Raw genomic sequence first — 26,697 nt, 5'->3', positions numbered from 1 at the left:
ATAGCTGGAGATGAGGTCAAATATGCCGACGAATGTCCCATCATGGAGATCCTTGCAGATCAGGCAAAGGACTTGAATTAAATCATGTTACGAGAAGACCGTGGTAAATTTCTACCTAAATTACCATTACCCTTGGTAAAGCCAGGATACGCTGACTTTTCTGAGGCAAATAATGACTAGGGAGTAAGGACAGAAATAGACCAGTTAAGAGACTATAGAATTAATCCAGGAAGCCAATGATGGAGATATGGTCCCTGATCTTTATAGCAATGAAAATTGTGAGAAATGGTGAGATTCTGGCTAGATTTTAAAGGAACGGCCCAAGCATATTTTTACAAATATTCTTAACATCGGGTAAGTTACATCAAACATTTGAATAGATTTGTTTTTAGCATTCTAATTTGTTTTACTCTCTAAATAAGGAGACACCAGAGGAAATCCATACCAGCTGACCTCTTATTCTGCTGGAAAAGAAAATTGCAACCTACAGACTACATTTATAAATCTTTAAAAAGTAACTCAGGGGAACATTTTTGTAACAAAATTTTGAAATTATCTATTTATCTATCTACCTACCTACCTATCTACATATCTGGTGTATATATTATTTTGAGTAAATGTGTGTGTGTGTGTGTGTGTGTGTGTGTGTGCACGTGCTCACATACATATATAGATATATGACTTGAATAAATATGACAGTATGTTTTTCTAAAAATAAAACAATGAGGAAATATTCTGTTCAATAAAGCCCATGAAAAACTCAAAATTAATTTAAATAATGTAAATTCTGTATTTTTTATTGAGGTATAATTGACACACAAAATTATATTAGTTTCAGGTGCAACATAATAATTCAAAATTTTATATATTGCAAAAGATCACCACAATAGGTCTAGTTAACATCCATCACCACACATAGTTACAAATTTTTTCTTGTGATGAGAATTTCTAAGATTTACTCTTTTTGCAACATTCAGATATGCAATACAGTATTATTAACTTGTAGTCCCCATATAGTATCTTACATCCCCGTGACTTATTTACTTTATAACTGTAAGTTTGTACCTGTTGACTCTCTTCACTCATTTCACCCACCACCCAACCCCCACTTCTGGCAACCACCAATCTATTCTCTGTAATCTATGAGCCTGTTTTTTTCTTGTTATTTCTTTTTTTATTTTTTTGTCTTTTGTTTTAGATTTCGTGTATAAATGAAATCATATGATATTTGTCTTTCCCTGTCTGACTTATTTCACTTAGCATAATGCCTTCAAGGTCAATCCATGTTGTCATAAGTGGCAAGATTTTATTCTGTATCTCTATATCTCCAGGTTCCACATCCAAGGATTCAATCAACAGTGGATGGAAAATATAGGGGAAAAAAATTTTCAGAAAGTTCCAAAAGGCAAAACTTGAAGTTGCTGCACACTGGCAACTATTTACATAGCATTTACTTGTATTAGGTATTACAAGTAATCTAGAGAATATTTAAAATATATAGAAGGCTGTGCATAGGTTATATGCAAATACCACTTCATTTTATATAAGGAATTTGAGCATGCTTGGATTTTGGTATCTGCAGGGGTCCTGGAACCAATCTCCCCTAGATACCAAAGGATGACTGTATATACCACATTTTCTTTATCCATTCATCTCTCAACGGACATTTGGGTTGCTTCCATATCTTTTTTTTTTTTAATTTTTTAAATTAATTTATTTATTTTTGGCTGTGTTGGGTCTTCGTTTCTATGCGAGGGCTTTCTCTAGTTGCGGCAAGCGGGGTCACTCTTCATCGCGGTGCGTGGGCCTTTCACTGCCGCGGCCTCTCTTGTTGCGGAGCACAGGCTCCAGACGCGCAGGCTCAGTAGTTGTGGCTCACGGGCCCAGTTGCTCCGTGGCATGTGGGATCTTCCCAGACCAGGGCTCGAACCCGTGTCCCCTGCATTGGCAGGCAGATTCTCAACCACTGCGCCACCAGGGAAGCCCTGCTTCCATATCTTGGCTATTGTAAATAATGCTGCAACGAACATGGGGTTGCATATGTCTTTTTAAGTTAGTGTTTTTTTGTTTTCTTTGGATAAATATCCAGAAATGAAATTGCTGGATCATACAGCAGTTATATTTTTAACTTTCTGAGGAAACTCCATACTGTTTTTCATAATAGCTACACCAATTTAAACTTCCGCCAACAGTGCACAAAGATTCCTTTTTCCTCACATCCTCTCCAACACTCATTTTTTGTCTTTTTGATAATAGCCAATGTAGCATATATGAGGTGATGTCTCATTGTAGTTTTAATTAACATTTCTCTGATGATTAGTGATGTTGAGCATCTTTCATGTACCTGATGGCCTACAGTTCTTTAGATTTTTTTTGAACAAACACTGTATTATAGGGCTATTTATGCGTATGTTCAGAGAGTTCTCAGAAGACTTTATCTTGAACTTATTCAGAGTCCCAGAAGAAGTAGATGTAAAATCATAAATATGTATGTAAATATCAACAGCAGTATTTCGGTTCCATAATGATCTTAAAATTACTCTTTGGAAACTTCTCCCTGCAATATCTCAGCATAGAATTGCAATGAAGAATTTTGATGTAAAATCAAATTAATAAAGAAATTATGTTTTTAAGTATATTACATGCATCTAGAAAGTCTAAAAATATATACTCTACATTTGAATATGTGTCTGTTTTTGAATATAATGATATTCTTTGTTTTCGGAGCGTTTTTCTTTTTTAAGCTCACTTAAAAAATAAATGAAAATGCTTAATATTCTCTGAAGCACATATTCTCATTATAGTTTTATTTCCAAAATTTTTATTTACTTTCCCTTTACCATTTCCCCCCCCCCCCCTTCTTTCTCCATGGAGGGAGGGTGTACATGGATAAAAATGATGGTCATGTTTGTACGAGCTGAGAAGAATGAAAAAAAGGCATTTTTATTTTATTTCTTTTAAACCTCAACTTGGATTCAGTTTACGAGCACTGTGACAGAATGCCATTTCACTGTGTCACTTTGAATTCAGAATAACATTATGCAACTTTATATATCTCTACAAGGCACAAGATATTGTTTTTTTTTAAAAAAAGAAACTATTCTTACTTTATACTTACGTCCTATTGCACTGAGGAAAGAATGAACAAATAAAAAGTGCCCTATATGTTGTTAAGTATTATAGCAATAGAAACAATAACAAAATCAGGGTATTATAACTTAAAAACAATTTTTGTCACATCTAAAAATTAGGCGATAGGTTACATTTAAAATAAGAGAATAAGATATTTTAAATTCAGCAATTTCATTCTTACGTGACAAGCTAAATGAAATACATTTTATCAGTAGTTTTTATTTCCTACTGGATAGATGAGAATAAATATATACTTATTGGATATAAATATAAAGTTACATGAGTTAAAAACATTCAAGAACGGAAAATACATGTTTATTTACAGGCACGCTGTGGTTTTCTTGTTACTGATTAAGAAATTTAGGCAATTAAATAGTGGGATGAATACTTAAATTGTACAAAAGAACAATTTTAATGTCTTGAATAATTTCTAAGCCAGTTCTGTACTCTTTCTACAAAATATCTATCTGGAACTAACAAGTAATGATAACATCTATTTAAAATAAAGAATGGTAAAGTGATTTCCTATTTATTTTAAAATAAGTAAAACTTTTTTGGAATTAAAAAAATCCTTACTATTTTGCTGTTACTTGGCAATATTATTTCATTTCAAATAACCATACCTGTGATCACAGTGAATCCAAGGTGAATTATTTTCTTTTTCCTTAAAAACAGAAGAGATAAAATATATTATTCTTCACCAGAATTTTAAATAAATAGGCTAAACTCTCAACTGGTCTCATTGGACAATTTTATTTATGCCCCATTAGTCACTAAAACTCACTTTCTTTTTGACATCTCAAATGGCAGGGGAGTGAATTCACATCAAATGATTTGATAGCATAACACCATCATGTGGTTAATTTTTGAATAACTCTTAGAAAAAATAAAAATAAAATTAGCAATACCTTGTTTTATATAACCAAGCATACACCTCAATTTATTGTTTAAAATATTCCTGTTTTTGCCATACAAACATGAAAATTTCAAAGAAAAATAAGTGGTGTTTGTTTCTGTAAATATCATGCTCCTGTTTTTGTAAATATTTATCTTCATCTTCTTTTTAAACATCTCACTTCCCTAGTCTCATCAACTCTCAACTAGCCCCCAAGTTGACATAACCAATGAACATTGTTTACTGCCTTGTAGACATTTCTAACTTGTGTGTGTTAGTCTTTTCACACTCAAAACGTCCAAAGCTGAATTCCTTGTCTTCTCCCAACCAAAGCGTGCCTGCTCACATTTTCTCCTTCCTGGATAAGGCCCTACTTCCTCTCCAGTTCCTTAAAGCAGAAATCTAGGCTTATTCTTATGCTGCTTCCATTACTATGAACTCCCCTTTCTGAATAGGACGGGAAGCTTGATCACTGATTCCTTCTGAACTTGGATTAAAATTTCCCTCTTTCTCCTCTTCATGGGTTGACTTACAACCATCCTTGTTACTCTTTTCCACCACTGCAATGGCTATTTTTCTGAGCCACACACCTTATGTTCATCCATTTACTTTATGAGTGACTGGTTGAAACCTAAATCTGTTTATTTTACTCTCACTCCTAATCTGTTTCTGACTCCTATCACTAGTAAGATAAAGAGCAAATGGTATATCTTCTATTATCATCTCCTTCATACACACACACACACACACACACACACACACACCCATACGCACACACACATTCACCTGCTACATTCCAACCACACCAAACTCATTGCAATTTCTACTGAAGATGCTGTGTTATTCTTCCTTCTGCATAGAAGGTACTGCCCTACATGAGCATTTCTGTTAATTTTTTCCTGTTCTTTAATATGGCTGTCACTCATGTCCCTCACCAAAGAATTCCTTGAGTCCCTCAGGCAAAGTTGATCCCTCCTTACTTTCTTCACCAAATGTTACCATTTCTGTCCAAGCACCTATGAGACTTAAAGGTGCTCAAATTCTAAATGCATCTGATTTTTCTACTATAGTTTAAGCCCCTAAAGACACTTTGTCATATCTATATCTCTGTCGCCATGATAAAGGAAATGCTTAAAATATACAGGGTGTTTAAATTTCTTTTAAAAAAAAATCTCATGTTGGTTTATTGTTTTAATTTCAGATGCAATACTTTTCTTAGTATTCACAAACCATGCAGAGTTCAACATGTTTTTTAAAGTATTTAGAAAAATATTGCTTTACTGATTACATAAATGAGAAATATGAAGCTCATTGGACGAAAGTAAAATTTTCAGGACTACACAACTTGCAGTAAATTATAGAACATATTTGAAAAGCATATACTTTCAACTATTGTGAAGAACTGTATATATTAAAGGTAAAATGTGAGAGTGGACATTCAACAAGTTAAAAAGAATTCCCCCTCCCCCGATGGTCATGACTTATACTGCATGTGCCTATAAAACAGATATCTTGCTTAGGCATTTGTAACAGTTGATGAAATCATTTCTTTCTTAGGGAAAATATCACCACAAGCCCTCAAATAAAAGCACTAGATGTTCTTCCAATTCTTTTTTATTTTGTTTTATCTTAGTTACTGAATTTGTTCCAAAAATTGTCACTGAAATATGGCTTAGAAACGATGCCATGATTCTTAAGTTAATTCATTAAAATTATCAAAAATTTGCAGTTCTGCACAAAAACCTAGAGTTGATAACTTGCCCACAGAAAAATTAAATTCATTTCTAGTAAATAGTTCTGTAAAAATATTTTGAGATAAGGTATATTAATTATATGTTTCTTCATTTTAATATTTTTACTTGACAGACACTTTTTGTCTGGTAATTCTATTGTTCTTTTAAGCTTTTAAAAATTTTAGAACTGAAATACTGTTAAAATTTGTCAAAACTAAAATCTACGTTTTAAAAATGGCCACATTTCACTGTTTCCCCTTTATGATAGGGGCATTCTCATCTGATAATGTGACAACTTTTATCCATCAAATAACTGCTTGACATTTTTTGTATGTGTGAAACTGAGTTGAATTTCTTCCTCAGTGATGACGGGATATACCAGACCCTCCCATAGCTCCCTCTCACATAAACACGCACGCATTCTTCCCCATCTACCCCCTGACACACACAATACATCTGTCTTCCAAGTTTTGGATTTTTCCATAGCGCTTATTACCACTTGGGATGCTACCATTTGCTTATTTATCTTATTGTTGTCCATCAAACCCTAGAAGAGAGCAAGCTCCATGGGGGATTTTTGTCTGCTTTGTCCAGTTCTGACATCTATAATGATGTCTAGCACACAGTAGGATATTTAAGAAATATTTGTTAAAAATAGGAATAAAATGCCTCAGGAATTTTGTGCTTACTTTCTTCCCTCAGGCTTATTTCCCTCTGATTTCCCCACGCCTGTTTCTTTGCATCTCATTTCCAGTATTACATCCTCAGAGAAGCACATCTTATCTGCTCTATGGAATGTCTCCACCACTGTTTTTCTGTCCCATTACACTATTTTCATCATAAATCTTACCACTAACTGAAAAGTATTATTTACTTATTATTCGTTCTGGCTCTCCCTCTCTATTACAAAAAATGGACTTAATTTAACTCATGAACCAAGATATCCTCAATTCCTACTGTGACAAAATAAAATCTAATCAAATATTTGATTCAATTTATGCAGATTTAAATTAACTTGAATAAATCAATTAAAGAAGTAGGTACAGACATCATCTATGGATGATTTAATATGAGACTTGAGTAGTGGTAGAGTTTTAGACTAATTTATTAGCTAATAGGAAAGTCTAACAAGGAATAAATGAATTGACTCCTGTATTGTTAAAAAAATTAAGTTTGAGGAACTTGATTTTCCTTTAAAATGATGCTTGATCTGAAAGTCTTATCTTTATAGTTCAGCCTCGTATCATAAACCTCCCTTACAAGAGCTTGTTCCTAGTGTCTTTTTATCTTTGTTCAGCCTGGTATAAATCTGCTTTCTTGTTGCTTGTCTTGAAAAGCATCTTCTCTTTCAGATACATTTACAGCCTTCAGTTATTTGGGTTCATTGACAATTTTCCTTTCCATTGACTGTTAAGACCTATGATATGACTGAGAGAGTAGAGTCATTTCTAAAGGATACATTTTGTTAAGAGTGAGGACTCTACTGTGATGGTGAAAATGGTACATGTTCATCATAAAAAATGAACCAGTAGAGAGAGCAGAAAGTAAAGAGCGATGAAAGCACAAGCAATTGTGGGTCAGAGTATAGTATAAGTGAGTTTTCTGCTCAGGGTCTTCCAGGCTGAAATCAAGGTGTAGGCCACTGCTGCGACTGATCTGAGGCATAGAGTTTTTTTCCAAGATTACTTCTTTTGGCAGAACTCATTTCTTTATGGCTTTATGACTGCAGACCCTACTTTTTTGCTGGCTGTTGGTCAAGATCCAGTCTCAGTTCCCAGAGGCACCCCAGGCACTTGTCAGGTGGGCTTCTACATCACAAATTTACTTCTTCAAGGCCAGGAGGAGATCATCTGTAGCACCTCCTTCTACTAACACTCACGTGATTACATCAGACCCTTCAAGCAAAATCTCCCTTGTAATTAACTGAATGATAAGTGATTAAAGACCTTGATTATATTTCAATAATTTATTTTTCCATAAAACTTAACAAATTCATGGGATGATACCCCATTCAGTTCAGAGGCCCGTCACACACTCAAGGGCAGCAAATTTTACAAGAGATTATAGAAGATATTATCTTGTCCTTGGGGGTAAGAATCTTGGGGACACCTTGGGAATTCTGTCTATCAAAGCTGCTTTTCAAATTCCTCAAAATATAACTCTAGCTATCCATTTTCACTCAACATTATCTGGAAACGTGATGAGGCCTGGAAGAGCCCAGGGAATTATTCTTTTGTATTTTATGCCAAAAATTGCTCATCCCTCTTTGAAATGAGAAAATCTTTTGGTACTTTAATATTTTATGTAGTTTTTCATGACCTGGACCTCAGCAAAGTAAAAGCAGAGAAAGTGGCTAAAAACAAAGAATCAAAAAGATTATATCTTGCCCAATTTTTTCTTTTATATTCTAATGAACAATTAAATATATCCTACTCCATTTCTTTTTTTAATTTATTCATTTATTTTTATTTATTTGGTTGCGCCAGGTCTTAGTTGAGGCTCACCAGCTCCTTAGTTGCAGCAGGTGGGCTCCTTAGTTGCAGCATGCGAACTCTTAGTGGCAGCATGTGAACTCTTAGTGGCAGTATGCATGTGGTCTAGTTCCCTGACCAGGGATTGAACCTGGACCCCCTGCACTGGGAGCACGGAGTCTTAATCACTGCGCCACCAGGGAAGTCCCTCCATTTCTTCACAGTTTAGGTTTCTTACCGTACAACTCCCTACGATATGAATTGTTTCCTGAAAATTCTGGTTTCACTAACCTTCCTTTATTGAAACATCCTGAGGAGAAAGGAACTACTCAACTAAATTCTATTTAATCAATCATTTTCTTACTTTTCTAGAAAGGTTCATAAAATTGAATGCGCCCCAAGCAGTACCACAAAGTTTTCTATTTATTGTGCGAGAGCTAAATTAGTTCCACTTCATAATAATGGATTTCTGTTATGGAATATGATTCATTTCCTAACAATAATAAAAAATCCTGTTTTTTCTATACTTGTTTCAAATAATAGGATTTTTGTTGATTGCAAAGTTAGATTAATTTCATTCCTCAGCACCATCTCACCCCACCCCCTCCACAAGGGGTGGAGGGTAGTCTGTCAGATGAGTTGGATAAAGTCAACTAGAGAGAGATTGGTATTGAGTTTTTTTTTTGCTCTTTCTGAGCTATCCAGTTGTATACAATGGCATTGCCTAAGGGCCAGGGTCACGAAGAGGTAAGGCCCTCTAGGTTATTATTGTGGCATTTCTCCTACAATTGTCTTCAGTTGTTTGATCACTGCAGGAGATAAGTTTTCAGTCATAAAAGAATATCTGTATGTACAGAAAGTTTCTTTCATCTCACTCTTTATCACCCTGCCCACTAAATATTTGTCTGCTGTGACAGGTCAGGAGTTCTTAAAAGGCATAGATTATGTCTAATCTCCTAAAACAAAATGTAGAAAAGGTTTCGGATTCTCCCTTCATTCCTGGGTTTGAAATGGACTCCAAAGTGGAGAGTCAAGTCGATCAGATAGCAGTGACATGTTAATTAACTAGGTAAATAAAATTGAGATCTTGTCTAGAAAGAATTTGCCTAATCCTACAGACAATCAGAAGCATTCCGATGTCTAGGAGAAGTAGAGAGGGAAAGGAAGAACAATTGGTACTAATTTCTACATTTTAAGAGAAGTTAATTCTGGGCCAAAGAAGGGAGTAAGTATTAGCCAGAGCAGCTCAAATAGCCTTCTAGGCAAAAGGACCCGAGGTGATAAAGTCAAAATCGTCTTACACTAGAAGTTAGGGGTAACTCTGATAAAAAATTATATTGTTTAACATTCATCGAGCACTTAGAGTTTACAAAACACGAAGTATATTTCTATATGTTCTTTAACTTAAACTAGCTTGTACAGCTTATAAATTATACATCACTCAGGTATCTCTTATGGCATACGATTTCTCTTGAATACATCAAATGATGGGAGACTTACTACTTCTTCAAACAACTCAGTCATTAAACAAGATGGCAAACCTTATTTATCTTTGCCTCTTTCTGTCCTCCTGGAATGTATCCCAGGTCTTACCACCATGTAGGCAATCAACACTTTTTAAAATTAGTTTAGTTTTGAATGGTTTTGTTTGTTAGAGATTTCTTCTTTTTTTAGCTTAAAGTTGCCATGTTTAATAATTTAAATTATTGTTAATTCCCTATTGAGAGACTTATAGAATAACCCTAACTGATATTCAATATTTGAAAAGGTGTATCCTTTTTTGTCTCTTGTCTTCTTCATTCCAGGATAAACATTCCTAGTAATTGTAACAGTTTTGTATGTTGGGTTTGAATAATATTTTGTTACCCTATTCTGGCAATTGGTTGTCTTTTCTTGAGCCTGATCCTTTAACAAAACCCTGTAGTCAAACTGTGGGCTGATCAAAACCGTAGCATCATAATCTCTTTTTCCAGATATTATGTTTCTATCTGTGTAATCAACAGCCCCAATATCAACCCTGGCATATTAGCCAATAACTTATATTGCTTTAAGACAAATGAAAAGTCTTAGCAAGAAGACAAAAATTGAAGAAAATCAGTATTATATGTAAACAGGTATGAGCTGAATAAATAAAAATATAAAAACTAAAAGAAAGCATTGAGTCCAAGGCAAAGAAATACATGAATAAAACTTGGACGAATTAAACAAAATAAGGGGAATGATTACAGGGAAGATAAACATAGATCCCCCTGAGTGAAAATTACTGTGAAAGAGACTTAATGTCAAGTCCAAGAAGTGTTACTGTTTGCTATAATAAACTTATATATTTGTGAGTTTTTAAGGATTTCACGGTGATTTTCTTTCTTTTCTTTTCCCTTCTTCACAGGAAAAGCATAAAACAGCAATCTTGTCCTTAAAAGAGAGAAATATACCCACTTTATTTCCCCCAGGTGTACTGAGGCAAAAAAGAGATGTGTTGACACAGCAATTAGCACATCATGGGAGTCATACCAGAGGGGATTAATTTAGAAAACAGAAACTTCTAAAGGTCCCAGAAAATCACTATGTTAATTAACTATGTTAATGTTAATTTTATGTCTTAGTTTGTCATAGGTGATTAGAAGTCACAGCCAGTGACCTTAAAGTTTTCGTTTTAATAAAGCACTACAGCAACATCATATTTCTATAATATAATATTTCCAGTTATTGGGAACATAAAACTAATATTCAGAAAAAGGTAAATATAAGCAGTGTAAAGTGAAAAATCAAGGATCAGTGACTCCATTGACAAATTACATCCAAATATTTTGTCTCATGTTGTTCTTTAATCCTATATGTTCAAAGCCTTAATTCTTGGTCATATATCCTGATCATGCATCACCGTGCCTACTAATTCTATGTGTAATGCTGACAACACAAAGGACCAAAACTCTGGATATAGTCCTTGGCAGCAAAAATACCTAGACATTCAAAAGTATTCAATAGAAAAGGATACTATTGTCAAAATAATAAAAATTGTCCAAGAAAAAAACATAGTTTGCTACACCAAATTTTTAGCTGGAATCTAAAAGTATCATTTCAATTTTGTTGTATTTTTAATTACTGCTTGATTCCATTAGATGTCAGTACTGGATAAGAGCATCCTTAATAGGTACTTGATCTCCTGCAGTTGTAACCACTCACGTGAAAGGAATAAGCCCTATCTAGCACATATGTGTGCATATGTCATTTTAATGTATGCAGCTGATGACATTTACAAGTTACCCAGACACTTCTACAACTGGTCGACTCTTTTCTTAAAATGTTTAACTCGTACTTCCCTTACCGACTAATTATTAAAGGAAAATGACCATTTGATATTAACTTGCAAATTACTCTGTCCACCATGGTTGCCACATGCTGTATGAATGTATCTCCTCACTTTTGATTTGTCCTCGCTACAGCCATTGGATTTTGAGACAAAGAAGGCTTATACTTTTAAAGTAGAGGCCTCCAACCTGCACCTTGACCACCGGTTTCACTCTGCGGGCCCTTTTAAGGACACTGCCACAGTGAAGATCAGCGTGCTGGATGTGGACGAGCCGCCGGTTTTCAGCAAGCCCCTCTACACCATGGAGGTTTACGAAGACACTCCAGTTGGGACCATCATTGGCGCCGTCACTGCCCAAGACCTCGATGTCGGCAGCAGTGCCGTAAGGTAAGAAAAAGAAACGTTTTCTTTTCTGTGTCAGAAAGAGAAAGAAAATAAAACAACACTCTGACTCTGACCAGGCTTGCATGAATTATTTAGAGAATACAGTGCTTGAAAATGGAATCACTGTACATAGTAAGTATAAGAACAGAAGAAAAAACATAGCATTTGAACAAAAACATCTGATATCAATCCCTGTAACAGGGTTTAGTAGTGGCCTGATGTTGGGCTTGTCCCTCATGCTGGTCAACCTCAATTTTTTTATCCACGAAAGGGATTTAATAGTAAGCCTAAGAGGATGATTCTCATGAATAACGATATTAAGATACTTTCACGGTGCCTGAAATATCATAGATATATAATACATTTTTCAATTATTCTAAAATCTCTGTCTCTTACCCAAAGTTACTGCTTGAAAAAGATTGTTTTACCATTTTAAATTTGCAGCTCATTTTTTCACTGTGGCAGTTGTATATGCTGATGGAAGCACAATTAGAGTCAGTCTTAAGGTAAGAGGCATTGTGGAGTTGCTCAAAGCCCAGACTTGGCAAGGAGTTCCTTACTGGCATAAGGCTGCTTGGTAGTGAGTCAACAAAGCAATCGATGGAACAAGAAAGAGTAAGAAAATACACCCCCCCCCCATAAATGCCACTTGCATTGCTGAAACGTGGTGGGATTCCCTTTTCCTCCCTTATAAATCGATCCTACAACGTATTTTGAGACTTGTTCTGATTCAACTTTGCTTCCTCTGTGTGCTTAATCCCTGCCAGGTGCCCACGTGCCTACAAGAACTGGGGGGGGGGGGGGGGGGGGAAAGAAAAAAAAGGAAGAAATGAACATATGTACGAAACAGGAACAGACAGACGTTGCGATTGCTGATGGGGAGGGGTGGGGGAGGGGAGGACTGGGATCTGGGATTAGCAGGTGCAAACTAAAAGGAGAGAGAGAGAAACGTGTGATCTGTTCCGAATCTTCTAACTCCAAAGGGTTGAAGCTTATAGTATGCAAAATCCACACCAAAGAACACATTAAGTAGGCTTTTAAAGCAAAACACCACTCTGTCGACATAGGAAAAATACATAGACATATATCGCACAAGATTTTAAGCCATGCGGTAATTAATGATAAAAAAAAAAAAAAAGCATCATCCTTTCAGCGGTAGCCTCAACACATTCATAGCATAGAGAAAAATTTCAGGATATGGCTGCGAGCATGAAAGCTCTGCTCTTTGTATTTGTCTGCATCCACCCCCCAAAGTCGCCTGAACACTTTCCTTCTTGAAGCATGTCTGTGATCAAGAGAGAACTAAAAAAGCACATTTGTCTTGGGAAAGGGAAGAAAAAGAGCAATTATTGAGTGCCCCTACACGTCAGGTTGAATGCTGGCTCATTTCCTCATTGGGTTCAAGTTGTTCTACATGCTCATATTACGGCATGATTCACTGTCAGTTAAACTCCAGAGAAGTCTATTTATTACCAGTGTTCACAGGGGCATGCTCAAGAATCTGCTACGTTAGTAGTTGTTATACATTAATCTGTCATCATCCATCAATCTTGTTCCTGAACACCCTGAGTGTGCTGCTGGTCATTGTGAAAGTGGAAAATGCCTGCTGAGTGGATTCACAGGTAATTTCAAGAATGTAAACAGAATGGAAGAAATATTGAAGGTTGTAAAAAAGTAATAAAAAGGTAAATAAACATGGATTGAAATTCTCTACTGTTCAATAGATGAGAATTGTGGGACCTAGTGGGACACAATATCTTAGGGAACATGCTAAGTTGTTTAATTTACTATATGTACTATTTTTTTATTTTACTTTATTTTTATTTCATTTTATTTTTTTGACTGCATTGGGTCTTCGTTGCTGCGCGTGGGCTTTCCCTAGTTGTGGCGAGCAGGGGCTACTCTTCATTGCAGTGCGCGGGCTTCTCATTGCAGTGGCTTCTCTTGTTGCAAAGCCCGGGCTCTAGGCATGCGGGCTGCAGTAATTGTGGCTTGTGGGCTCTAGGGCGCAAGCTCAGTAGTTGTGGCATGAGGGCTCAGTAGTTGTGACTCATGGGTTCTAGAGTGCAGGCTCAGTAGTTGTGGCAGACGGGCTTAGTTGCTCAGCTGCGTGTGGGATTTTCTTGGACCAGGGCTCAAACCTGTGTCCCCTGAACTCAGGCAGATTCTTAACCACCAGGGAAGTCCATATGTTCTATTTTGAATACTGATAATAACATGATGAGGTCGAGATATGAAAAAAATATTATTTTAATGAAATACTTTAAAACCAAAAAATTGGAGAGTTGACAAGTAAAAAAATACCACCTGGTAAAGGTAAGGTGAGAATTACAAACTTCTAAATATAAGAAAATGACTAGATCAAGACCCTGGTGTGAAGAATAAAGGAAGCCTACATTTTAGAGAAATTCTCCAGCTACAAGCCTATTTTCTTTATCTGTTTGTTTGTTTGTTTTTGATGTCACAGAAACTAGTGTCTGACAGGTGCTACTTTATGTGACATGAAATAGTATCCCCAGTCTTTTTTCTAATGGGCAGCAGCCTGACTCACTGAAGCTGTAGACAGAGATGGATTTAATTGATCCCCGTGAGGGGTTGTCAAAAGACAGAGGAGCTTTTGAATCAACATGAAAGTTGTCTGACTTTCATGTTCTTGGAGTAAACAATAAACTTGAATCATGTCAGGTGAGGAATGTGGGGTATGGATCACCTCTTCTTGGTCTGAAAACATGTTTGCTCACTTAAGAATGATAGTAAAAATATGTTATAAAAAATAAGCATCAAAATGACAAATTACTTGGCATGTGTAGGTATGCTCTGTTTGTTTTCCTTTGCTTTACTGCATTTACTGCTTTGCATTACCCTTTTCATAGGGTTATTGTGGAAGGTATTAATTTAAGATTAGGTTATTCCACACCACTGGGTATTTTATAAATATTATTACTTCATCATCACTGAGCACAGCAAAGAGTCACAAAGCAATGACATTAACCAGGGATTGCAAAACCTTAGAAGAAAGGTTCAGTTAGGTGTAATGCCCCCAAATATACCATATCCTGTCCCCTCTTGTCCTGAGCTTAATTTCTAGTTATTGTTTCCTTTGCTCTTCTAGCCTTTGCCTTTAGATGAACTGATTTCCTGTCTCTAATATTCTATATCCTTTGACACTCTTATTATATAGTTCATGGGAATGATTTCTAGTGAGTCCAATAGGAGTGTAATGAGTGTACCTACTATTAGTGAGGTGGGGACAGTCTCTTAAGAAATGAAATTTAAAACAGGTGACTATGCAGTTACATCGGAAATTAATATTTGTTTTGGATATAAGTGATTTAAGTTACAGAGAGATTTCAGTGGATGATTCTGCTCAGTATGTGTTATTTTTCTTTTGTTCCAAACATTTAAAAATCTTAGTTATCCTATGAATGAATTTCAAAATAAAATTTAATCAAAGTATTTTTCTGTATAAAATGAGAAAATGGACAATTCCATTCTAAACCCACTCCTTGTAAGATGGGTTGGATAAGATACTGATAATGTAAACTAAAATCTATTTTATGTATATAAACGTCCATGTGTAAATTATTATAGTATTTAGTAGAACAATTGAATGGTTTATTTTTCAAGTTACCTCCTTTTGCTTGATGATATGTCCAACAAAAACCCATCACGTAAAATCAAGTAGTGAAATTGTTTAATAAATAGAAAATCATTATCAAGTATCATAAGTAAAAAGTAATACATAAAATAATTAATAACTGGTTGTTAAAACATAAATGTCTAAATGAGTTCCACTTAAAATTATCTTATATTCCGTATCTGGTCTGTTCAATGCACTTTTGGAAACATTTTTGTATCACTTGAAATTGATTTTTTCATCGTGGATTAGGAGGCTATCAGAGTAGGCGATTTTCATTTGAGGGCCCTTTCCAATACACCAGAAATCTTGTGTTGTGGGCAAAAACCTAAGCTCAAATACAAAACAAGCTTAGAGAATGAGAAGAAACAGAGGCCCCACTTATCAAGTGAAATCCTAGAGCAACATACATCATTTACTTTAAATATTAATTAATGAAATGGTAAAAATTAAAAACTTGAAAACTTGCTCGCTCTCTATTTTTCTCCTATTTAACAAGATTTTTTTAAGAATTAAATGAGGTATCGGTATATAATGTTTTATTTTTAAAATTTTTTATAGATTGTATATTTTTAAGATAAGATTAGGTTCACAGCAAAATTGAGAGAAGATACAGAGATTTCTCATATGCCCGTTGCCACCACACATACATAGCCTCCCCCTTTATCAGCATCCCCCACTGGAGGGATACATTTATTGCAGTGATGAACCTACATTGACATCATAATCATTCAAAGTCTATAGTTAACTTTAGGATTCACTCGTGGTGTTGTACAGTCTGTGTGTTTGAATATATTTATTATGACATGTACCCATCATTGTAATATCATAGAGTATTTTCACTTCCCTAAAAATCCTCTGAGCTCTGTTTATCCATCCCCACACCAATCCCTGACCTTTTCACTGTCTCCATAGTTTAGCCTTTCCAGAATGTCATATAGTTGGAGTCATACAGTATGTAGCCTTTTCAGATTGGCATCTTTCTCTTACTATTTACATAAAGCTTTCTCCATATCTTGTCATAGTTTGATAGCTCATTTCTTTTTAGTGCTAAAAAGTATTCTGTTGTCAGCATGTACCACAGTTTATTTATCCACTCACCTACTGAACATCTTGAGTGTCCTTTAAGTCCTAGGAATTACTAATAAAGCTGTATAAATATCCATCTACAGGTTTTTAACATGGACATAAATTGTCAGCTCCTGTGTGTCAATACCAAGGAGTGCAATTACTGGATCAGATGGCAAGAGTATGTTGAGATTTGTAAGAGACCACCAAACTGTCTTCCAAGGTGGCTGTGTCATTTTGCACTCCCACCATCAATGAATGAGAGGGCCTGTTGCTCCACATCCTTGCCAGCATTTGGTGTTGCTGGTGTTCTGGATTTTGGCCTTTCTATTAAGTGTGTAGTGGTACCTTATCGTTGTTTCAATTTGCATTTCCCGGGTAACATATGATGTGGAGCATCTTTTCATGTGCTTATTTGCCATTTGGATCAATATCTCTTCTTTGGTAAGATGTTTGTTAAGGTCTTCGACACATTTTTAATTGGGTTGTTTGTTTTCATATTGCTCAGTTTTAAGAATGTTATTTTTTTCCAGTGCATACAAAAATAAGCAACAAAAGGTTTGCCTTTCTTTAATATTCTCAACCACAGATACAATCTCATTGTAAAAGAGAGATTATGATGGATGCATTACTTGTTAAGAGCATGTATGAAGCTTATACATACTCAGTTGTCTCACTGAGTCTAACTTGCGCTGAGTTTCTGGGCAATGGCTACCTGTGGATGACAAGGAGAGATTACAGATATGCAAACCTGAAATATTATAAAACTCAGGACAAGAATTAAGAAATCTGAAAATGAGGGTCATCAAAACTCCACTTTTCTCTTTACCTTTGTTCACACAACTAAATTCCGTCCAATTAAAACAGTATCTTGCCCTCTATTTCATGGCCTTCATCCTAGACTTCTGCCATTTTAGGTGGCAAAACCATGTGCATCCTCACTGCTATTCTAACTCACTTCTCTTTCTTCTTATCATTGTTGTCTTTTACACATCTTTCATATTCACTAAAGACACTATATAACTCTACCATGGTATTTGTCATTTTTAGCTTATTGCATAAATATATATTTACTTTTTTAACCACCATCTTCAAAACGCAGAAAATGAAAGGGCGCTGGAGAGTTAAGAATATTTCCTTGTTCTTTCAAATACTATATGCAAAATTAATTTAATTTTAAAATTTTCTTGATGTATTTATCCTAATATATAAAGCAACCAGTTAATGAAATGTAGAATGTTTATGTATGTATATGTGTGCATTTATAATTTTTAATTGATTATAAGCAGATCTAGATCTAGACCTAGATATATAAATATAATAGGTCTTTTTATTTTGTAAGGGTCTGTAGACCAGGGTGTTTGGATATAATCTTTATAGGTCTTAATTTCTGCTATTTTATCACAATGTAGTCAAGAATATACTTTTTCTTTTTTCTTTTTTTTTGGTAAAATGGCTTTTTGTTTCCTTAGCTTCTATAAATAGAATTAATGGAAGCTAAATGCTATCAGTGCATTTGCAAGTAGACATTATACAAAATTCAACTTCAAAAAATAATTCTCTCTCTCTCTCGAGTCCTAAACACTAAGTGTAGCACAGTTGTGAAAAAGTCAAATAGGGCAAACTCCCCACATGTTAACATGTTTAGCTACTACTGCAATGTCTAAATTCCACACTCCTTTTTATTTTTTTCCTGTAGTTTCTTTGAAATATTTTATAATATAAGTTTCTATCTGCTTTTTCTTTCCATGTCTACCATTTGTACACAATATCTCTATTCTTTTTATTTTACATTTTTGCATTTTTTATCCACTTACGTTCTCTATACACTTTCAAATGATCTAAAAATTTACAATATTTCTTTCAGTGGTATTTAGTCCTAGCTGTTGTTAAATGCCAGTTGTTATCCTCACTTAGAATTAATTAAGTAATTCATGAAAGTTTCTGATAAAGAGACTAACACGCTTTTTGTAAGGTGAGCTTTAAAAATGCTTTCTTATGTAGAGTCCAGTTACTTGTTTGGTATAACTCTAATTATTCTTTCATATTCTAGTTTCTATTATTTAACAGAGAGCAAAATAATTTATTTTTATGGCCTGTTCTCTTAAAACATACTGAAAGTTCTGATAGCAATTGGGAAAAAACATTTTACCCATAAGGTTATATAAGTATTAAGATAAAATTGTTAATCCTTTTTGAGTACTGCTTACCTTATCTCTTTCAGTTAACATTCACATTGTGAATATTAACATATTTGCAAGAGACACATCTGGTAAAGGACTTTTCTCCAAAATATACATTCTTAAAACTCTAAGATGAAGGAGATGAAATAGAGGGTGAGAAACTATTTTAATTGGAGGGAATAGAATTGTTGCACAAAGGTAAAGAAAAAGTTGAGATTTGGTAAACCTCATTTTCAGATTTTTTTTAATGCTAGTTCTGAGTTGTTTAATTTATCAGTGACTTGATTTGCATATCTGTAATCTCTCCTTAATCTTCCTGCTTAACCATTGCCCAGAAACTCAGCAGAAGCCACCTCCAGTGAAACAATTGACTATATGTAAGCTTCCTACAGGTGCTTATCAAATTATTCATCCATCAGAATCTCCTTCTTACGATGGGATTGTATTTGCAGTTGACAATATTAAAGAAAGGAAGTACCTTTACTAGTATACTCTGCTTATTTTGTTTGCACTGGAGAAAAGAGCATTCTCTGTACATTTATACCAACTGAATGTTTAAGAGTAACTCATTTGAGAAGTTGTTGATGGAGAATTTAACTTAATTGTGGAGAATGAGAAATTCCTTTGTGAATAAACTTGTTTTACCCTTCAAATGATGTATTCATTGATGATCAACATAAGAGGAGCTGTTGCAAAGAACATGTACCAAGATGAACAAGTTTACTCTTGTTTGCTTCAGTGGCAATTAACTAACAACATATAGTGACATTGTAATAACTTATTTGTATGTGTCTTTGGGCTGAGCCCTTTGGTCACAGTTCTTTAAACATCACAGCTATTATTTTACAGCAGTATAAACTGAGGCCCAGGAAGACCCAATCATGTCTTCAGTAAAGATGGGAAAATAATTTGAACATAAGCAGCCAGATTCTAAAGGTCAAACTACTAATTGCTCTACTGCTAAAGGTTGATCTAAATATTTATCTAGGTTTTTGAGTTGCTTTGTAATTCTAGGATTGTTGAAAATACAAATAAATTTCATAGTTTTTAGTAGCTTCTTATACAAAATAGACAGAAATTCAAAACAAGTCAGTAAAAAATGTACAATATTTGATTCTTTAAGATGTGATAACTATGAGCCTTATTATATACCTGCAAGAATTCTATACACTTACATAGGTTTCCCTGGTTTAAACCTTACAATAACTTTAACTAAATCTGAAAAATGTTTAATTCAACTATGAGAAAATTGACCTTGTTCAGGCTGGAAATGTAGAAACAAAATGTACAGTTCTTTTGTTGGCATTTTTTGTACATATGAAAAAAAATCTTATTACTTATTACTTTTTATTTTTCTAGACAACTACAAAGTCATTATAAGATTTAGACATAACTAAGAATTTATTGACAAAATTCAGTGGATTTGTGATACAGATCTACAGCTCTAATTTTTATGAGGATTGGATCTTGGTAGCCAATGACGAATTTGCTTTTGTTTTAAGACATTTTATAGTATTCTAATGATACAGTGGCTGCATGTCCAGATATTAGGATGGTGAACTGTTTTTGAGGCTATCTTGTTATGCTTCACATAACTCCTAAGAATGAAGGAATGTCCAAGTCTGTGATCTTTATTACTGACTTAAATGTTTTGGGTTTACATTTTACCTGCTAGAGGTTCAGTTTCTTTGCTTTCTCTCAAAGTGCTGAGTGCTCTATGTAAGTGCAAATTTCATAGCTCTTTCCCTTCTCTCTATAATTTATATACATGCTCTTAGAGAATAGCCCTTTTCTCACAGTTGTTTGAAATGTTTTAATTATTTTGATTTTTTAAAGATTAGTTACTTTAAATATATCATAAATAGATATAAATCCTTCTCCATGGAAAATATTGTAATAATCAGGATCCAGTTTATAAGCTGCCCCAGATTATTTAATAAGAGAATGTGAGTAATTTTCAGAGAGAAATGAGCTAAAGAGTAGATAATCACAGGAGGAAATGAAAGATCAGTTACCAGAAAAAAAAAAACCAAAACAAAACAGTAAATAAAAGCTTTCTTTCAAATATGGTGTCCATATTTGGGTATCAAATGGTAAATGACTCTGGTTAAGATGGCATCTTTCTTCAGAGACATTTGGCCATGGCATCCAGTGACAGTAAATAAATCCAACTTGATTAGGAACGACAGGCATTTGATTCAGTTCAAGGGAACAGTTGTGATAAAGCTATATAAAAAGACTTCAGAATAAATATGTCTAAATACTCAAAATATATAAAACAAATATTTCCATGTGTGAATGTGATCAGGTCATTATTAAGAGGAAAAGTCAGATGTCCTTATAAAATAATTAAATGCATACATGCAAGTACAAGAAATGGATAGAACAATAAATTTAATCCTACTCTAAAGAAACTTTCTGTATAATCATGAAAACAAAATACAATTATTTTGCTCTTCTCATTTGAGAAAGACTGTTAATACAAATCAAAATAGGTAAATAAGATGAAAGAAGTAAGAATATAGAATTTTGTAATAAGGAAGAAATAAATGCTTCCTAGAAGAATTTGGCAAGGCTTCATGGGAAGACCTTGAGCAAAGGCATAATCACATTCTTTACTTATTTACCCAGGTATTATTGTCCATATTTTTAATAATGAGAAAACTGCCATGACATGCTTGCTATCTAAGCTCTTAAGTGCAGAGCCCATTTTTTAAAATATATGTATATATATTTTTAACATTGTTATTAGAGTATAATTGCTTTACAATGGTGTGTCATTTTCTGCTTTATAACAAAGTGAATCAGTTATACATATACATATGTCCCCATATCTCTTCCCTCTTGCATCTCCCTCCCTCCCACCCTCCCTACCCCACCCCTCTAGGTGGTCACAAAGCACCGAGCTGATCTCCCTGTGCAGAGCCCATATTTAATCAATATTTGCCTAAACTTTATTTTCTTTCCATTAGAGGAAGCTGCTTTGAGGTCTCTGAAAAATAAACCAAAGGCCAGGTGTAAAGCTTTGGGGGCAGACGAGGATCGTACACAGTCAGCAGACCACATATGACTATTAAAAAATAACTAAAAAAAGACTCCCAGAATGAGGAAAGCGTAAGCAACATTGAGGAAAAGTATAACAGCTATGATTTTAATACTATGTAGATTATAGTGTATTTCTTTTTCTTTAGAGAGCTATTTTATTCGTATCACGTGCTTCCAAATAGAATTTAAGGACAGAATATGCCTTTATTATGCCTATTATGACAGTTCTGCCTTTATTAATTTAATAATTTGATCTAGTGTTTAACTTCTCATCAAACATTTAAACCAAACAAGGGGAGCTATCTAAACTAAGATGTAATCTGCAATCAGGAAAATAAGAATGAGGAGGAGGATTAGGAAAAAAACCCCCAAAAACCTAAAAGGAACTAGTAGGAAATTAGCAACTACTATTTAAGGAAGTTTGAGAGAAACATATTGGGATTCCTCAGAAAACAATTTAATTGCAATGTTGATGAAGCAATTACAATCTAAGTGTTGTATGTGGCTTAAATTCTTAGTAAAGTGTTTATAGAAATAAATTGAACTGAATTTATTTTCATTTAGCTATCTGCCACCAGACCAAAAAAAAATTTTAAAAACAAACGTTAGCAAAGAGTGAAGAGTAAAGAGATTTTGATCTATTATTAGTACCTGGACAAAATATTTCCTACCTTGACCTGAGTCATTACTCTTAACATCTTTATTGCTTAAAAAGTGAGATGTAATACTTTTTAAATTTTATTTATTTATTTATTTTTGGCTGTGTTGGGTCTTCGTTTCTGTGCGAGGGCTTTCTCTAGTTGCGGCAAGCGGGGGCCACTCTTCATCGCGGTGCGTGGGCCTCTCACTATCGCGGCCCCTCTTGTTGCGGAGCACAGGCTCCAGACGCGCAGGCTCAGCAGCTGTGGCTCACGGGCCCAGTTGCTCCGCGGCATGTGGGATCCGCCCAGACCAGGGCTCGAACCCGCATCCCCAGGCAGATTCTCAACCACTGCGCCACCAGGGAAGCCTGAGATGTAATACTTTTAAAGTACTCTGTATCATCAAGTACTTTTTTTACAAAATGTGTTTGAGAATTGGTTCAGGGTCAAAGTTAGTTTTTCCATTAACTGTGAGAAAGCTATTAGGCAAATTAAAAGAAACAATTTTAAGGGGAGTGTTTACCTAATGAAGAGAACAAAACTTTAAGGCATTTCTGAAAACTCATTTTCAGAAAAATAATAAAATTGTTCTCTGTCGAGTGGTCTGCACAGATTAAGTTAATGCATTAATTTTTGATTTCCATTGAATTGTTAAAACAGGTTTCTTATCAGCAGTCCCTGTGCATACTTCTATAAACTATAGATTTGTATCATATATCTATCCTAAGCATCTTTTTTAAATTTGAATTTCATCTACTCACCAAGTAAGTATAACATGACTCAAACACAATATGTACCTAAAAGTTTTACTCATTTAAACTGGTGAGTTGGGCCAAATTAGACAGTTTATATTATATTGTGATTTTTGCTGAAACCCGGCCTCTGTACACCAGCACCAAATTGAATCTCCAAGACAGATTTTTGGGTGAAGTAGAAAAGAATAGCTTTACTGCAGGGAGCCAAGCAAGGAGTACAGGGCAACCAGTGCTTAAAAGACCCAAACTCCCGGAAGGCTTTCAGGGGAAGGGTTTTTATAGACAGGGTGAGGGAATGGGGTTGCGGGGTGTGTGATTAGCTCTTGGACGTTTTTCTGATTGGTTGGTGGTGACGTAATCGGGAGTCAGCATCATCAACCCTCTGGTTCCAACCAGTCTGGGGTCTACGTGCTTGTGGGCAGCATGCAGTTAATTTCTTCCACCTGCTGGGGGTTTCAGTCTCCGCAAAACAGCTTAAAGGACATGGCTCAGAAGATCCTTGACTTTGTTTAATGACCAAAGTATTATTATTACTTTGTCTGGCTTGACTGTTTTCCTTTCTTTCTGTATTTTCTCACTTCTCTAATTAAATTTATTCTTTGAGTAAAGTGTTTCTACAGACAAAAGGCAGCTGGAGGACATGGGTGGGAGTCTATCTTGGGAAATCCTCATAGGGTCGTGCTTCGTTATGTGATTAGTTGCAATTAAGATATCAGTCTACCCTTAGATTGAATGTGGACTGTAGTAAACCCAAAGTAAACCAGTCATGGCTAACTCTGGGACGGTGATTCTCCTGAAACTGATCTAGACACTTTATAACCGGGTCATGTCTTCTCTGAAAATATCCAGGAAATGTAGGAGTGTTTTCATTGCCAGTTCAGTGATGGCCACATCTTATCTGTGTCTCCTAATTGCTATAGCGGGCAAAATACCACAGTAGAAAATGGCTATTGTCCAATGTTTATCATTCAGTCAGGCACAGGGATCAGGCAGTAACACAAAGGTAGGACCGTAGGAAAATGCCAGGACCTAGTGTTAAGAGTCTAACCGGCTATGGGAAGATGCTGAAGATGTTTTACTGAGTAGAAAATGTTCAGCTAAGAAGGCAGTAAGCTTTCTAAGAGAATAACATCCAGAGGAAGGGGTATCAAATATCACAAGGTGATGGAGATAAAAACTAGATGCCAGAAAATAGTGAATGAGAACCAAAGCACCATTGTAAGAAATAAGGCCTGGCTATTGTGCCCATGGTTTGTACTTCAGGTGTTTGGGGTTGGGGGGCTTCGTAGTTCAGGTGTTTTAAATTTGAAGGCTACATATGTGACAACTTTGTTCTAGAACAAAGCATACATTTGTGTGATAGGAAGAGGTTTTTTTTAAATTGAAAAATAACAAAAAATAATAATGTGGAAAGAGAGAGGGAGGTAAGGATATGTACACACACGTACATACATGTACACACCCCACATGAATGATTCCATACCTAGGTACATATATCTTATCTCATTTTGTCTATACCACATTTACTTTTATATTGCTAGGTAGGTATTATTTTCCCAAATTTTACAGAAGACAAGGAGAACAGGCATTAGGGAGAAAGATTCCTAACCTAACTGCACAAGGTAAGTGAAGGAACCGGTATATCACCCTAGTTGTTTCTCCAAAAAGTTCATGTTCTTAATTCTATACCTATTTCTTTGCCTCTCAGTGGTGGTTGATTTATGGAATGCAAACTTTATATGTCAGTGTTAGACTGAAATGACTAAATAAATGAAATTTGCTTACTCACCTTCTAAGATATTGGATTTTGGTTGATAGATAGATAGAAAGATAAAACAGAGATAGGCACATTATTTTATGTATGCAATAAGTAAGTTCTTGAATTTTTAAACACATTACCAGATAGACCTAAATTTAAAATGAACTGTGGGTGTGTAATGGTTCATTGTACATAGATTCTGTTTGACTCAGCTTTCTAAACTGTAAAATATGCTGTAAGAATTAACTAGAAGTAAAGTGATCAATTGTCCCAGTTTTTTCTGGGACCAAGGAGTTTTTAGGATCCCAGGATATTCAGCACTAGTACTGAGAAAGTCCTCAGCAAACCAGAAAGATTGTGTTGTCCTAAATAAGACATTCCTAAAACCCTAAATAGGGTTTGAAGTAGAAATATTTAACTATTATATAGGTAGTAAGAATAGGATCTGTGCATTGATTCAATATAGTGTTTAAGTTGCAGATGCTATGTGCAAATAACATCCCAGGTCCCTGGCAACACAGAGATGAATAAAGTGACCTCAAATAATTTAAAGGGCCTTGAGTAAGGAAGACAATCACAGGCACAAAATGTATATAATCTGTCTTATGTTTGCCAAAATCTGCAAAACTATTGAGTGCTAGGAGCATCAGAAAAGGACCTATTCATTGCAGAGATTTGCAACAATGCAAATACGTGCAGAAGAGCTTTAAATAATATCATGCAGTTTAATTGGAGTAAATGAGAAAAGAAGAAAGGAATTCCAAAAAATGATGGAGGTTCTACTTAAGGAATGGCAGCGTGAGAAGCTCTGCAGACATGCTCCCAGTGAAACAGCATAAATGGTGAAAATTATTTTTAAAAAATTACAATCATATACGGTCTCTGGAAAATTTCCTAAGAGCATATAGCAAATGAAGAAACATTTATTCAAGAAGATCTATTAAAACACGATAAGAACATCCAGAGACTGTGGCACTTGACCCCAGACCTGTTTCTTCCCTTCCACTCCCATCTCCCAGCTCAGCCTGATAGAGAATTCTCTCTGGACTCTGCATGGAATGGCTGAGAAAACAGGGCTCCTCTCTCCTCAGCTCTCAATCATGGGATATAGTATCTTACCAGGAGGGGCAGGATGCCAGCGTTTCTCATCTTCTCCAACTCTTGAGTTTTCAGAAGCGGCCTGGTGAGTGTGGTTGAGATTGGCAGTTTGTTTCCTCCACTCGCTCCACTCCTCTCACAGGGCAGAGGCCCTACCGCAGGCAGGCTGATAATATGGGGCCCAATCACTTGTCTCATGTTGCTTGTTCCACTCCCAGAGAGTCAAAATGAGAAGACCATCACGCCGCCGGCAGCAGGGACGCAGAGAATTTCCCAGGGTAAGAGAGCCCGTAGGATTGGAGAACTTTAGCTCTTCCCAAAATATGTTCCTTTATTTTTTTCAGTTTTAAGAGACATAAAATAATAAAAGTACTAATTAACAATGTTTTATTGTATTTTTTACTGTATCAGTGTACTATAGATAACAATATATGTATTACATATATGTATAGATATATAATAGCACATGGCTACCTAGGAGTAACATTTCTATATTTTATTAGAATTAAGTTAATATAAATTTGAATCTAAGTTAAGCTGCATATGGTAACATCTAGAGCAGATAATAAGAAAATAACTCAAAAAT

The 26,697-nt window shown here is 35.1% G+C and overlaps 1 protein-coding gene across 1 annotated transcript in view; it reads left to right on the top strand.

The window, feature by feature from the left end:
* The window catches only part of LOC118893133 (cadherin-12), a 91,245-nt gene that overhangs the window by 34,162 nt on the left and 30,386 nt on the right, over positions 1-26,697 (top strand). The window contains exon 4 of the mRNA XM_036848359.1: positions 11,675-11,928. Coding sequence (XP_036704254.1) covers positions 11,675-11,928 — 254 coding nt within the window. The remainder of the gene's footprint in view (positions 1-11,674; positions 11,929-26,697) is intronic.

Source organism: Balaenoptera musculus, chromosome 3, assembly GCF_009873245.2.
Source record: "Balaenoptera musculus isolate JJ_BM4_2016_0621 chromosome 3, mBalMus1.pri.v3, whole genome shotgun sequence".
Lineage (NCBI taxonomy): Eukaryota > Metazoa > Chordata > Mammalia > Artiodactyla > Balaenopteridae > Balaenoptera > Balaenoptera musculus.
The sequence above is the reverse complement of the archived record's forward strand: the minus strand, read 5'-3'. Positions and strand labels throughout refer to the sequence as shown.